The 16,250-nt window shown below is 48.2% G+C and overlaps 1 protein-coding gene across 1 annotated transcript; it reads right to left on the minus strand.

The window, feature by feature from the left end:
- Positions 1-331: 331 nt before the first annotated feature.
- On the minus strand, positions 332-3,999 carry LOC132592639 (uncharacterized protein K02A2.6-like). The gene has a single exon (XM_060278684.1). It carries the CDS (start codon positions 3,201-3,203, stop codon positions 666-668), a length of 2,538 nt encoding a protein of 845 aa, XP_060134667.1. The 5' UTR covers positions 3,204-3,999; the 3' UTR covers positions 332-665.
- Positions 4,000-16,250: the final 12,251 nt, after the last annotated feature.

Below are 16,250 nucleotides of genomic sequence, written 5' to 3' on the forward strand. Positions count from 1 at the left end.
TGAAAATGAATGGGAGTTCTAGTGAAAGATGCAAAATGACTGGAGGCCCTGCTCGTATTTCATCAATGCTTCATTCAGCTTAATCCAAACAAGGCATGGGTACCCAACCTAGTTCTAATTCAGGATCATCACTGGTTTGCGTGAAAGAACAACACTTTGTTATTCCTTCGAGAAACACTGAGTAACAAGTGACTCAACATATTGGGCATCAAAGCTGTTTTGTCAGGAGATAAGTGGGTGTTCTGAGAGAGTCAGAAAGCGGGGGCTGATGGAAACTGAAATATACTCGGAGTCGAGAGTGAATTTCATGCTCTTTATTCAGCTCATATTCATCAAGGAGAAGAAGAGAAGACGAAAAATGGCTCTTTTCCCAAAACCATCTGCTTATATACATTATTTACACAATGGGCCTTGCGTGATTGGCTACTTCAGGGCTACACCTGTGGGCCAATTATATTGTGGATTGACTTCTGCCTGCAGCCTGATTGGCTGCTCCTACAGGCCAATCAGGTAGCAGATTCACTTCTGCCAGCCGCCTGATTGGCTGCTCCAGCAGGCCAATCAGGTTGCGGATTCACTTCCACCTGGAGTTGGATTGGGTAGCTCCCGCTGATTCTGAATCCTATTGTTCTAGGATTCAGCTCAGTACATAACACCCCTCCCCTCTAAGTTCCAGTCCTGCCCGGGAAGTTGCATTCGTAGTCCCCAAGGTCTGCTGGCCGCCTCCGTGTGCGTTGTGGCCTGGGGTGTTCCTTGGTCAGGGGTTCTGGTTCTGGCTCGTGTTCCGAGGCTGCTGGCTGTGCCGGGGCTGTCTGGTCTGGCGCCACTGAACCACTAGGTTGTGACTCTGGTTCCGGTGTCCTTCCAGCCTCGGGGCGCCCCTCTGTGCCTACTGCTTCTGCTTCCCCTGCCCACCCCTCTCGCTCTACAGGCCTCACTGCCCTGCTGTCCCCTTGGGACCCCTCTGTCCCGCTCTCCTCCCGGGTTCCTCCTGGGAATCGTCGCCGTAGCTGGTCGCAGTGGCGGCGCCAACATTGCCCCCCTTCCGTTAGTACCTCGTACGACACGGGACCGGTCACCTTGGTGACTGTGGCGGGTACCCATGCTGGGCCTGCCCCAAAATTCTTTGCATACACTGGGTCCTGGGCCACAAATGTCCGGGGGTTCCTGCCTTTCCCCACCACTACCTCATCCTGAGCTCTGTCGGGGTGAAGTCGGTCCAGTCTAGTTGCAAGGCGCCGGCCCATGAGTAGTTCAGCTGGGCTCCGGCCCGTCGTTGAGCTTGGGGTGCTGTGCTGTGCTAGAAGAAATGCGGCAAGGCGGTATTCCCAGTCCCCTTGTGTTATGCGGCGGAGGCTGTCCTTGGTGGTCCGCACCATGCGCTCCGCTTGGCCATTGGTGGCAGGGTGGAATGGTGCTGAGCGGATGTGGCGGATGGCGTTCTGCGCTGTGAAGGTCTGGAACTCCTCTGACGTGAATGCGGTTCCATTGTCCGAGACGAGGGTGTCAGGGAGCCCGTGGGTCGCAAACAGCTTACGTAGTACCCGGATGGCTGCCGCCGTAGAAGTGGATGGTACCAGTGCGACCTCCAGCCATTTGGTGTAGGAATCCACCACTATGAAGAATGTTTTTCCCTGGAAGGGGCCAGCGAAGTCCACGTGCAAGCGTGACCATGGATGTCGGGCGGACTCCCAGGGCTGGACTGGGGCCCTTGGGGGATCCGGGCGGGATTCTTGGCAGGTCTGGCAGTGTTGGACCCAGGCCTCTATCTCTCTGTCAATCCCCGGCCACCACACATAACTCCTGGCAAGGGCCTTCATCCTCACTACCCCTGGGTGTGTCTCGTGTAGGGCTGTGAGGACCCTTTTGCGGAGGGGCTGGGGAACAACAACCCTGCTTCCCCATAACAGGCACCCCTTGTGGGCCGACAGTTCATGTTTGCGGTTTGTGTAGCCAGCGAATTCTGGCCCGGGGCTGCTGCTGGGCCATCCTCGCCACACCCAGTCCAGGACCCGGGAGATGACCCTATCTTTTGTGGAATGGTGCGCAACTTCTTGTGCCTGAATGGGTCGGTCGGGAAGCAGCTCCAGGGTCATAACCTCTTGCGCAGGCGCTGGGTCGGGGCCTGTTTCTGGTAGTGGTAGCCTGCTGAGTGCGTCTGCGTGGCCCATCGCCTTCCCAGGGCGGTGGATTAGTGCATACTGGTAGCCGGCAAGGAAAATTGACCACCTGAGGACACGTGGAGACAACACTTGGGGGGTCTGCTTCTCGGGGGCAAACAGGCCAAGCAACGGCTTGTGGTCAGTCACTATGGTAAAGGGCCGCACGTACAAGAAATCGTGGAATTTTTTTACGCCCTTCACAATTGCCAGACCCTCCTTGTCAATCTGTGAGTAGTTTCGTTCGGCTGCAGCAAGCGTCTGGGAGAAGTATGCCACCGGCACCTCTCTTCCATCCGGGAGTTGGTGTCCCAGGACAGCGCCGATGCCATAGGGAGAGGCGTCGCATGCCAGCACCACTGGCAGCCTCTCGTCGAAGTGTGCCAAGACCGAGTTTGAGACGAGCAAGTCCTTGACTGCCTGGAATGCAGCCCTTTGTCGCTGGCCCCACACCCAAGGGGCCCTTTTATCTAGGAGTCTGTGTAGGGGCTCCGCTACCGCTGCCTTATGGGGAAGGAAGGCATGGTAAAAGTTCAATAGTCCCAAGAATGACTGAAGTTCGGGCTTGCTCTTGGGCGCTGGGGCCTCACAAATGGCCCGTACCTTGTCACCGGTTGGATGGACCCCTTCTGCGTCCACCTTAAATCCCAGAAAGTCCACCTGCGGCACTCCCAGTAAACACTTTTCCCGCTTCACCTTGAGGCCCGCCGTCTGGAAACGGTGCAGGACGGAGCGGAGGCGATCCTCAAATTCCTCTGGTGTGGGCCCAGCGATCAGTACATCATCGAAGAAGGGGGTGACGCCAGGAATCCCTTTAAGGAGAGAGTCCATTAGATTCTGGAATATGCCTGGTGCCACGCTAACGCCAAATTGCAGCCGCTTAACTCTGAATGCCCCTCTGTGCGTCACAATCGTCTGAGCCTCTGCTGTGGCTTCGTCCACAGGCAACTGTTGATACGCTTGGGCCAAGTCCAGTTTGCCAAAGATTTTTTGACCCAGCCAGGGTGGCGAGGACATGGCTGACCACTGGCACTGGGTATGCATGGGCCGTGAGAGCCTTGTTTATGGTGCATTTGTAGTCTGCACAGATGCGGACCGAACCGTTAGGCTTGACAGGTGTGACAATTGGAGTTTCCCAGGGGGCGTTGGGCACCGGCTCCAGCACTCCTTGCTCCACGAGCCGGTCCAATTCCTCGTCTATGCGGGGTTTCAGGGCGAACGGGACCCGGCGGGCCTTGTGCCTGATGGGTCGTACAGCGGGGTCTAGCTGTAGGGCAATGGGGGGTCCTGTATATCGTCCCAATGCCCCATCGAAAACCCCTGGAAACTCTTTGCATATGGCGTCCACGTCCACTTGTAAGCTAGTGCGGTTCACCCCGGTAACGGCTAGCCCCAGAGGTCCAAACCATGCCAGTCCCAGTAAGCTAACATAGGGGCCCTTAACTACCAGCAAGTCCAATTGTTGCTTTCGCCCTCGATATTGCACCCTGAAGGTCCCCACCCCCATTGTAGGGACCTTACGTTTCTGGAAGTCCCGGAGGGTGAATGGGGCCGGCCTTAGTTTGGGACCCCCATTAGGGCACAGTTCCCTTAATGTTCGGGCCGAGATTATGGATAGAGTTGAACCCGTGTCCAGCTCCATGCGGCATGGGGCTCCCTCTATCTGTACCTCTATATAAATTTTCTCTGTGCTGGGATGGGGCAACTGGAATACCTGGTAGTCCGTGATCTCCGTCGAGTTGCCTTGGTGCATGGTGCCGTGTGACCTGGGGCTCCGGGGTCGGTCATCTGATGCTTGTCGACGGGTGAGTCGAGCCCGACACACCCGGGCGATGTGTCCCAATTTTCTGCACTGCCTGCACTCTGCGTTGCGGAAACGACAGGTCCTCCTCTCTAGGTTCTCCCCGCAGCTTGCACAGTTCCCTCCTTCTCGTCGAGGCTGCTGTGGTGTGTGTGCTGCTTGAGTGCGCCGCTGTACTCGGTGTACTTCCTCCCTGTCAGATTCGGATTCGTCGGTGAGGTCTTCGTGGTAGACCCTCGGTTGGGATGGCGGGGCCGGTCGTGCCTCTTGCGTTGACCTCTCGGCGGCTTCGGTTGCCAGGGCTTCCTCCAGAGCAATCTGGAACGTGAGGTCTTTTTTGGCGTAGAGGCGTCGTTGCAACATCTCGTCCCTCAGGCCACCGACGAGGCGGTCACGAAGCATGTTCTCCAACTCTGAGAAGTTGCATAACCGGGCGGCTTGGCGGAGGGAGGTCACAAACCCAGTTATGGTTTCCCCCGGGGCTTGCCGCTTTGCGTAGAAGGCATTTCGGCAAGCTACCACCGAGGGCTGTGGTGAAAAGTGCTCCTTCAGCCGTTCCATTATTGTTTTGTAAGAGACGGTAGCGACATCTCTAGGTGCAAGGAGAGCCCGGGCGATTTCAAACGTCTCCTCTCCACAGACGCTGAAGAATGTCGCCCTCTTCATGGCATCGTTGGTGACTTCTTTCGCTTGCAGGAGGAAGTTGAAACGGGCGGCGTACCCTTCCCAGTCTCCTGATGCTGGTTTGAATGGCAAGAAGCTGCTGTCGGTTGCCATTCTGGGTTCCTTGGGTCCTGGAGCTGAAGCCTGGATGCACGGTGCGATGCAGCGGTGCAGCAGGTGGCGGTGCTGCGGTGCAGTGCGTGGTGGCGGTCAGCTCAGCAGGATCCCACCTTCGTCGCCAGTGAAATATACTCGGAGTCGAGAGTGAATTTCATGCTCTTTATTCAGCTCATATTCATCAAGGAGAAGAAGAGAAGACGAAAAATGGCTCTTTTCCCAAAACCATCTGCTTATATACATTATTTACACAATGGGCCTTGCGTGATTGGCTACTTCAGGGCTACACCTGTGGGCCAATTATATTGTGGATTGACTTCTGCCTGCAGCCTGATTGGCTGCTCCTACAGGCCAATCAGGTAGCAGATTCACTTCTGCCAGCCGCCTGATTGGCTGCTCCAGCAGGCCAATCAGGTTGCGGATTCACTTCCACCTGGAGTTGGATTGGGTAGCTCCCGCTGATTCTGAATCCTATTGTTCTAGGATTCAGCTCAGTACATAACAGAAACGCAAGTTGTTATGAAACGAGTCGTTTCCCCCACATCTGTGATTCCCACACAGTGCATGGCATCATTCCCTATCCCATCTACATGTCAGAAACTATTTTAGAAAGGAAGCGCAATCATTAAAGGAGGATCCCCCAGTGAAAACAACTTGCAGGCATGACTAGGGGTGCTGATCAGTACTTAAAAGGCTCAGAAGCGGGGCATAGGCCCATACAGTATATATAAAGTATATATCAAAATTAGCTTTAATGAATTCAATAGAACTGCAAGCTTATACTGTAAGTCTCAAATGTAAGTCCTATACAGTTCAGTGGGGCTTATTTACAAGAATATGGGTATAGGATTGGAGCCTAAGTGGCAGCAAGACCATCGCTGAGAGGCTATTGCTATGGCAACAAGTGTGCTTCTGCTCTTCTGAAATGGTGCCTGCTATGAAACAGGTATAAAATGGTGAAGGGCACCTGGATGGTTAAGTGCAGTCAAAGGCGACTATGGGGTTGAGGTGCTCCTCTCGCTTCAGGCTGAGGGAGCTGGCATTTCTGCACAGACAGCTTTCTGGGTCATGTGGCCAACATGACTAAATCACTTCTGGCACAACGGGACACCGTGATGGGAACAAGAGCGCATGGAAATGCCGTTTACCTTCCTGCCACAGTGGTACCTATTTATCTACTTGTGCACTAGTATGCTTTCAAACTGCTAGGTTGGCAAAAGCTGGGACAGAGCCATGGAAGCTCACCCCATTGCACAGATTCGAACCGCTGACCTTCTGATCGGCAAGCCCAAGAGGCTCAATGGTTTATACCACAGCGACACCTGCTCCCCTCAAAATGGGCATATCATCTAAAAACCAAAGAAAGAATGCTTTTCCTGCTGACCTATGACCTATTCAGACAATCAAACTAAAAAATTATGTTGATTGCATCTGTACACATGCATGCTATTAATTGATGTGCAGAACAATCCAAAACCTCTCTTCTATTCTGCTGGGTAGCCATCAAATGAATAGGAGGCCTCCTGGTGGGATCCTTTCTGGCAGGAGATAGCAGAAATCCCTAAATGAGGTGGTTTGAGGGCAGGGAGAGGGCAGGGCCAAGCCAGCCCTAGATCCACTGAATCTCAAGCCATTCTCACTGTCATCCTGCAATTGCATTGAGCTTAAATTGAGCCCAGTCATCTTGCCCCCCCCCTCCCGTCTGCCTTCTGGTGCAACTGCTGTGAGCACAGAGAACACGCTGTTGCTATTCCGAATGCATGCACCGAAAGAGGAAGCTCTGAGTCACGTGCATGGGCATATGTAGGTCCCTCGATCTGTTTGAACTGTGCCCCATTGGCTAGATTGAACCCAACACTGAGGGACCTACCAATCGGGGGTTGTGGCTGACCAATCTTACCCACCCACAACACAGGCAGTTGGTCTCCAGGTCTCACTGCAACACGTGCCCTCTTTGAGGGAGGACCCGATATGCAGCAATCATCCTGCCACTCCACAATGCATCGCTGGAGGGGGTTGGCAGTAAGCCCTGTCAATTTAAACAGAGCTGACTTCTGAGTAGACATGGCTAGGCTTGTACTTTAAGGCTGTTTTAGGCTGCAATCTTGGGAGCAAGTCCCACTGAAGTCAGCATGGCTTATTTCTGAGTAGACAAGTATGGAATTGCATTGCTTAAAACAAGCAACAACCCTGCAAATATTACTTTACACAAGCTGGCGCATTAAGGGATACCGGTTTTCATTCTTCTTTATATTCCTTTCTAACCCGACGTTGGTTCATACACTGTAATCTTTTTAAAAGCAAAGCAGGGCAAGGAAAAAATTGCATGAGAAATAAAAGCCACAGATTTGATAAAGACATCTTGTCCTTGCTTCAGTGGTAAAGGTATCAGCACATCTGACTTCCCTTGGATGGGTTTCAATAGGACCTAACATTTTATTTTATTTTATTGTGTTGCCGTTACTTGTTTTGCTATGGCTAGCAGCCCACGAGTTAAAAGCACACACAAAAGGAAGTCAGCTATGAAAGGTCTCCTCAGCACACCCAAGAGTGCTTAACAAAACACAACTGTTTATAAGACAGCACAGATGATAAAGCAGAGCTGCCTTGTTGTTCTGGAGCGCTATGTCAAGACGTCTCTATTTCTATTAAAAATTAAAATTCATTGCAGTAAATGATGCTGAGAAGAAAGTAAGAGGGGCCCTCAGGACAAGAGTATAGTTAGGCTAGTTTTCAATTTCCCACAAAATCTCCTCTGACCTCTCTAGATCTATGGACAATCTTTGTTTACAGTGACATATTGCCAAGATACTATGGCATTGTGAATGGAATGAGGATGGAAATTGGTTGGGTGGTCTTGTAACCTTTCAGCAGAAAAGCAGTAGACAACATTTATTGCTTACAATATAAGCAATATTCATTATAACTTTCAATACCTGTTTTGATCCATGCTGCAACCCTGTACACAATAACGTGGGAAATGCTAGAGAGCGAGGGGGAGCTGAAGACCTGCTACTATTTCTGCAGGTGGGTCTCAGTCTCCAGCATTCTAGAGTCGCCCAGTCAACATGAAAGGGAAGCTTTTTAGCCACTAAGTCTTCTCACCTTTGTGCTGACCGGAGCCAATCAGAGTGAAAGTAGGAGGCTGGCTTTCTTGGATCCTTCTGGAGAAGGCTCACGGGAAGAACACCATTGAAGTGCTGTTCTGTTTGCTCCACAGCTAAGCACTTGGGGACATGTGGGTACTTGTGCAAATTTCAAGAAAACAGTGTGCAAGTTCTGTTATATACAAGGGAAACACAACTTGAGTCACTCCAAAAGACATTGGAACACTCCACACGACTTACCCATGTATGCACAGAAAATAGTACAGCACATGGAGAACTGCATATTCATTGCAATGCAACCCAGTTATCATTATTGTCTAAGACTGTTGCATAATCTTAGAAGGGGGCATGAGTGTGTGGGAGCATGGCTGTGGCTCTCAGGAAGGGACCCTGTACTTCACAATTCGCCACTACTCTACTGCCTGGGAGTACATCTCATCGAATGCAATGGGGCTTATGTCTGTGCACTTCATTTCTAGCGCAGACATCTCTACATTTATTTACCTTACTCCTCTCAACTTTCTGCTTTTAGAAATCTAAATGCATGGAAATTGGGGGGGGGGAGATAAATGTTCTACAGCTGTATTCACTCAGAAAGGAAAGCACCCACCTACTCTGGGAACCTAAGAAATTAACTACATTTATCACATTATTCTCTAAAGATAACCATGCCTAGTTCTTCCACTCAAGCAAATGTATTCATAATGGACAACATCTGTTCAAATGAATGATTTCATTCAGAGATGTTGACAAAGAAGACAGGGTTGGCAATTCTAGCTATGCATAATAATGCTGCATATTCAAATGTCTGTTGCACATATTTATTCCAGCCTAGGAGTATGTGCTGTGTTAGCGTGGCACATTATTTTTATCATCACCAGCACCACCATCACACAACAAATGTTCAATTGTTTATTTGTTGAGTGGTCGTATATAAACGTTTCCCCTCAAGGTAGCACATCTGTTGTGGCTGCAAGACAGAACAGTATTTTTACTGCTAGGAACATGTGGCACACAAAAGCAACCAGTTTACACTGCCATTGGCAATGTGATTGCTGGTTGCACTATGCATAGGGTTGCTAGACGTTTGGGGCTTTGGGGCACGTATGCAAACCAGAGAAGCTGTCAAGGGCACCACATACATATTGCAACCCAGAATGCATCACAACACACACACACCACATTTTCCTCCAAGGAGCTCAAGGTAGTATACATAATTCTGCCTTCCCTGTTTTATCCTCAAAAGAACCATGTGCAGACCTTGGTAATATGCTGCACTGTGAGAAGTTAACATTTTATGCCTGGCAAGATGATTCTAAGCTCATGTCAGAGCCCTCACACGCTAAGTATTAAACTATTATAGACAGCCAATAAGCTGTTAATTTTTTGAACTCCCACCACATATGAAGTAAGGTGCCTTTGTGACAACAGGTTCTCCAGCACAGTAGTGGGGCATCTTTCAGAATATGTGACAGCCTAATAAGGGTCTGATGCCAGTGTAGTAAAAGCTTGAATGAGACTTATTTTATTTTGGCAGAAATTATCTTTATAGAGTGGGTAGGGCCCTTTTTCTCTGTTTTTGAACACCAGGTGATAAGTTACATTCAATATTAGTCATGTAAACCCATTGAAATCAGTGGACTTCAGCACTGGATTAACTCTGCATACCACCCCATGTTTTTAAAGTAACTGACATACACACAAAGAAGGAGAGTCAGAGCCTACCTTGGCCCAAGTAGAACCTTTTACAGGACAAAAGAAGAACAGCTTTATTCAGTTTGGATTGCTGCTTGCACTTGGGCCTCTGAATGTTATCATCTAGACCAGAGGTTTTCAACCTTTTTGAGTCCATAGCTCCCTTGACCAACTACATTCTTTCTGTGGGTCCAGTTATGTCACCTCTTGCTTGCGGAGCTGGCAGCCTCTCACCCTTTTTCGAACACCCTCTCTTGTGGGGTGTTTCCTCAGCCTCCTCTCCTCTACCCTCTCATTGAGAGTCCTCCAGGCAGCTGCTGCTGCCATCCTTGGTCTCTGAGCTCCCAACCACCACCGCCCCAAGGATAGGTGCCTCCCACAGGCACCATTTGCCTGGGGAGTTTGTAGCCAGGGCTGCTGCAACAAACAGCTGTGCAAGCCTTTGGGAGGCAGAGACGTGAGAGGGCATCAGAGGAAGCGGGGAAGGAAAGAGGGACAGAGGCTAGTGTTGCCCACGACACCCCTGACCATCATTCAGGGCACCCCAGCATGCCACGGCACACTGGTTGAAAACCACTGATCTAGACCATATTGATTCCTACATAATAAGTAACAGAAACAAAGAACTGAGCATGTTGTAGTGCAATGGGATAGCCTTTCAAATATTTATACTTGTGGCAATAATTTGGCTTTAGCACTGTCATCAAAATGGCTTCAAATGCACCAAGTTTAATATTTTATCACAGGAGAACACAGAAGGAGAAAATTTAATTGTTGATCAAGGAAATATTTTAAGCAAACAGCAGCTGACGGTTTGTTGATGAAAGCGAACAAAACACCTGTGTGGATGGGTAAGAAGAACATTTTACACAGGCGCAGTAAAAATATTATGTGCAGTTGTTCAAAGCATACAGCTGAGGACTATACTTCCGTCTTGGGTATTTGGTAACATACTGTGTGTGTGTGTGTGTGTTTGAAACAGTTACACAATTATCATTTAGTTGTTGTAATTGGTCATCAGCTCTCAATGCCCAAGCAATATTCTAAATTCCAATTGATACTAATCTAGTGCTGGTAAAAGCACTTTTCATGCTATTGGCAAATCCGAATTTAGACCCCATGAAAGGCTTTCCAAGGATATATCCCCCTCCCACTCACACAAACTTCTTCCTTGTATCCTTTTGGTATGGAATTGTTAAAGCCCCCTATAAACACAGATTGGATGACACCTCTTCCCAATCCAGTTCCTATCACATAGTGGAGACCAAGGGTGCAACTAGCCATGCATGCTCACCCAATATTCATGCTCCACGTTTGACCTGAATATCCAACCCACATAGGCTTGTTTCATAATGCCAAGTTCTTGGATAATATCCAATGGTGATGCTCTAGGCCTGCATACACTGGACTTGCACATAGCCATATTCAAATGGGATTTACCAACATGGATGTCTAAGGTAGCTGGAGATGGAGGAGATATGCTAAGTGAGTGTGAAGGGAAAGTACATTCCAGCCCCCTTTCCATGTATATGGGCTCATTCAGAGAGTGGTACTGCTTGATGCATCCCATTGTCACTCACCCACATACCTTCCCCTGCAACAACGCAAGCATCTCTTTCACCTTCTGTTGGAAACACAATGCACGGAGGCTGCCAATGGGCATATTCACTGGAATATTCAAGTACAACACTGTTACTTGCCCTGCTTCCATTGCTACCCATTCCCTGATGGCTAAAAAGGAGCTTCAGAATTTTCCCATCCTGCACACGGGTGTTATTTAGAGTTGTAGAAAATCAGCCAAGCCCCCACTTTATCAACAGTGGGATTATTTGACACAAATATACACCAGAAAACAAACAGATCTTTGTTTTCAAGAATATAATATGTGGTGAGTGTCAGACATCTTCAGAGAACTGGCTTTTGTATTATATATACTGGAGTAATATATTGCCAGGGCAACCCGATTCAAACATTCCACAGACGCATATCCTAAGAGACCCTTTTTCATACTGCAGCTGCTTTAATAGTTGTTATTTGTTCTAACTGGCTCATGTGAAAAATACAGAAAGCAAAATCCTTAAAACAGAGAAGCAGACCTCTGGCCCTCGGCTGTCACTCTAAATAAATGTCTTATATATTTTATGATGCACTGTGTAAAATAATGCAAACACACACTACTAAAATAGGGGTGAAAATGACCGCTTTGCAAAAAAAAAAAATCCTTCAATGAAGACAAGGAACAATAGGATGGTTGTGTCTGCACTTTCTGGTGAAGGCCACAGCCATTATGTCAACTCCAGCAAGTGGTTTCTGCTAAGCTTTGACCTAGGACCTTTGTTCCTTAGGGCTGTGTCTCCCCATCGGAGCCCACACGCCAGCTGAATGCTAGCCAATAAGTTTTGCCAGGTCTGTCCAACAAGTTTTGTTGTCAGGGCAGTAGCGTAGGAAGATGGAGGCGGTGAGGGCGCGCCGCCCCAGGCAGCGCGATTCCAGGGGCACCATCGCGGCTGCTCCCTGCCCACGCTGGGTGCCCCGCCCTCCAAAAGCGTGGCACACCTTGCCCCCCAAAACACGCGCCGTACCCCACCCCCAGAATGCGCACCACATACCTGGGGGCAGCGCACCTGCTCTCCGCCCTCTCCGCCCCCTCCGCCCTGCTAGAAACACCAGCCCAGAAAAGAATTGACATAGAAGCTGGATTGTGGGGTGGCGCAGATGCTTGTCATGACCAGGAAAGGGACCAATTTTCCCAATCTGGGATATCAGGGGGGGTCTTCCTCTTGCAGGGTCTAGTGAGATCTCAGGTTGGTTGGCCTAGCAGCTGTCCATGGAGGCACAGGTCAATTCTGTGTCCAGGGCAGCTGTCTACCAGCTCCATCTGGTATGCAGGCTGAGACCCTACCTGCCCACGGACTGTCTCACAAGAGTGGTGCATGCTCTAGTTATCTCCCACTTGGACTACTGCAATGCACTCTATGTGAGGCTACCTTTGAAGGTGACCCAGAAACTCCAATTAATCCAGAATGTGGCAGTTAGACTGGTGACTGGGACTGGCCGCCGAGACCATATAACACCGATCTTGAGAGATCTACATTGGCTCCCAGTATGTTTCTCTGCACAATTCAAAGTGTTGGTGCTGACCATTAAAGCCCTAAATGGCCTTGATCTGTTATACCTCAAGGAGCATCTCCACCCCCATTGTTCAGCCTGAGGTCCAGCGCTGAGGGCCTTCTGGCGGTTCCCTCACTGTGAGAAGTGAGATTACAGGGAACCAGGCAGAGGGGCTTCTCGGTTGTGGTGCCTACCCTGTGGAACACCTCCCATCAGATTTCAAAGAAATAAACAACTATCTGACTTTTAGAAGACATCTGAAGGCAGCCCTGTTTAGGGAAGTTTTTAATGTCTGATGTTTTATTATATTTTTAATCTTTTGTTGGAAGCCATCCAGAGTGGCTGGGGAAACCCAACCAGATGAGTGGGGTATAAATAAATTATTATTATTATTATTATTGCAGGATTCCAGTTGCATGGTGCATTCTGCTTGCAAGGCAAACACTCTGGCACTGAGCTATGGCCCCTACATGTGTAGAGCCTGTACCAGTCCAATGAATGCAAATACATCAGGGGTATATACCATGTCCTTCCCTCTATGCGTGTTCCCTATATTCATGGTTGAAGAATCCCTGTGATATACACATATATAAAGCTGTGCTACCTGTTCCTCTTAGAAATGTCTAGCATAATTTCTCATAATGAGGATGATATACAGATCTTGCTCCTGTTTTGTATCATCTCAGGGACTGCAAGCACTGAATGCCTGTAAATAAAGGCACCAAATGAAAATCATGGAAGAAGCACTGACAGCAGAACCACCTGAATTTTCTTCTTGTTTCTATGAAGAAGCAAAATGGAGAATGTGAAGAGCTAAAACACATCCTCCTTTACACATTGTTGGGGGCAATGTGCGGCCCATTACTGGTGTCCTGAGATGAAATTGACAATCAGTTCTTGAGACCTCTGGGCACCACCTCTGTGTGGAGCCGGGGGATCAAAGGCTACCTCCAATTTAACATTAAGGTTTGATGCTGGCAGAATTTCAGAGGCTGCTTATGCCATTCTGGAGTCATCGGCTGAAAATTGTGAGAGAGAAATCTTGGGCTTTGGGGGCTGGGAGAGCAGAGTCGTCCAGTTCTTTAATCTTGGTGACTTTAAACTCATTTATCACTCAAGGCAGGCAAAAAATATAGTGAAGATGCTTCTTGCAGACATATAAACTACTATAGATAGACCACATATATTTCCAGCATGCTGTACACCTCTCTCAATAAAGATGCAGTGACACTTTCTTTAATAAATCTTGCCAGTCAGCAACCAGATATGATGAATGGGGCTATTCTGCACGAGAGAGATATGGGGTAATGACTGAAAATTTGTACCTTCCTTAATTTACATTGCGTTGTCCAGGATCTTCAAAGGCTGTGATCTAAGGGGTCTATTCTACCTTTGGTCCCAGCAGTAAACTGATTATTTGGCTTTAACTCTCAGCATAGCTCAGCATCTAGCGTACCTAAAAAGATGTGCCTTGTAATTTAAAGATGTGTGAATAAAAAGTCTTAGGAGGACTTCTTTAAAAACAAAGCAGAGGTGCAAAAAACAGAGACCTGTTATTTAGACTCCATTTCAGTAACTGTGTCGGGAATGGAGAATGCAACATAAAAGACTATGGAGGAAAATAACCTGGAAACTTGGAGCGGGGGGAAGGAGTTACTTTCCAAAGTTAAGAAATACAGCACTTATCTTGCATCTAGAGGAAGAACCAGAGAGCGTATGCTTTAAAATTACTATTATTGTTAAGTAAATAAATAAACCATCCACCCAAGAACCTAGAGTAGACTAGGAATCAAGCGGTCAAGCTGGTGCCCGCCAGCTCCCATCAGCCACAGGCTAAAGGGACAATGGTCAAGGATGAATGGAATTATAGTCCAAAACACCTCAAGGGCACCAGGTTGGCTTAGCCCAAATAGACAATACTGAGTTAGATGGACAAATAGTCTGGCCAGGTATTCAGCAGCATCCCATCTGCTCTAGACATCTGCTCAGTTCCCACTAAAAGAAGGATGGTTCATTGGACTGGGGTTTTTATTCCCATTCAGGGACTGACTGGTCACTAAATCCTGAAGGAATACTTCTGCTTCATTCCGCTGGCTTGCCTCAAGAGCCTTCCATTTGTGCAACTGAACATATGTTTTCTGTCACATTCACAGAGGATTAAATCAACATGTTTGTTTAGAGTAGGCAACATCCCTGTGGTATTTGAAGCAGAGCCAAATTCTATATTGTTCCGCTTCTGGGGTCTGTATATGAAGTTGCCTTAGAGAAAGGTTCTCTAGAGTGTCTGACAGAAGTCTTTACTAAAGGCGCTATCTGAAATACTTTTAGCTAGCAAGCTAAGTTCAAGGTTCTGGTTTTGGTGTATAAAGCCTGGTACACCTCATAGCCAGGATGTTTAAAGTAGCACCTCATCACTTGCATATCCAACTGATCACTGCACTCTATAGTTGAAAGCCTCCTGCAGATACCATTTTATTAGGAGGTCAAGATGGGGCTCTTCCATACCTTATTTCTTGTCTGCATTGACATCATAGAATCATAGAACTGTAGAGTTGGAAGAGATCCATCTAATCCAACCCCCTGTGGTACAGGAAGAATTCCACACAATGTAGGAATTTGGCATTTAGGGTTGTAGCATCTATACTTTGAAATCCCCTATTGGAATTGTTTTCAAAAGGCTTTTGTTGCTCACCACACTGGGCTCCTTTGGGAGGAAGAATGGGGTGTAAATTTTATAATAAATAAATCATTTTTATAATAAATATTTTAGCTACAGCAGAGATGAGGAGCCTGTGGCCCTTCTGTTGTTGGATTCCAGCTGCCATCAGCCACAGCCAGCCAAGTCAGAAACATTGCAGTCCTGAGAAGCAGGGTTTTCTGCCTCAATCTCAGGATACTTCAGCATTTATGCATAATTTCCGTGGGAATGGGATTTTGAGATTACCTTATCAGAGATATGAAGAATGAACGAAAACAGCAGTAATAATGAGAGAAGTTTGGGGCACAGCAGTAGTTCCACCAGAATAAACTATGCTTGGAATAAACAGATAGAGTCCTCTATTCCTGAGTCTGAGTGGTTTATCTTGTTGTTGTTGTTTAGTTGTTTAGTCGTGTCCGACTCTTCGTGGCTCCATGGACCAGAGCACGCCAGGCACTCCTGTCTTCCACTGCCTCCCGCAGTTTGCTCAGACTCATGTTGGTAGCTTTGAGAACACTGTCCAACCATCTCATCCTCTGTCTTCCCCTTCTCCTTGTGCCCTCCATCTTTCCCAACATCAGGGTCTTTTCCAGGGAGTCTTCTCTTCTCATGAGGTGGCCAAAGTATTGGAGCCTCAGCTTCACGATCTGTCCTTCCAGTGAGCACTCAGGGCTGATTTCCTTCAGAATGGATAGGTCTGATCTTCTTGCAGTCCATGGGACTCTCAAGAGTCTCCTCCAGCACCATAATTCAAAAGCATCAATTCTTCGGCGACCAGCCTTCTTTATGGTCCAGCTCTCATTTCCATACATCACTACTGGGAAAACCATAGCTTTAACTATACGGACCTTTGTATAGTTGGACAGTGTTCTCAAAGCTACCAACATGAGTCTGACCAA

The sequence above is a fragment of the Zootoca vivipara genome, chromosome 9 (assembly GCF_963506605.1).
Source record: "Zootoca vivipara chromosome 9, rZooViv1.1, whole genome shotgun sequence".
NCBI lineage: Eukaryota > Metazoa > Chordata > Lepidosauria > Squamata > Lacertidae > Zootoca > Zootoca vivipara.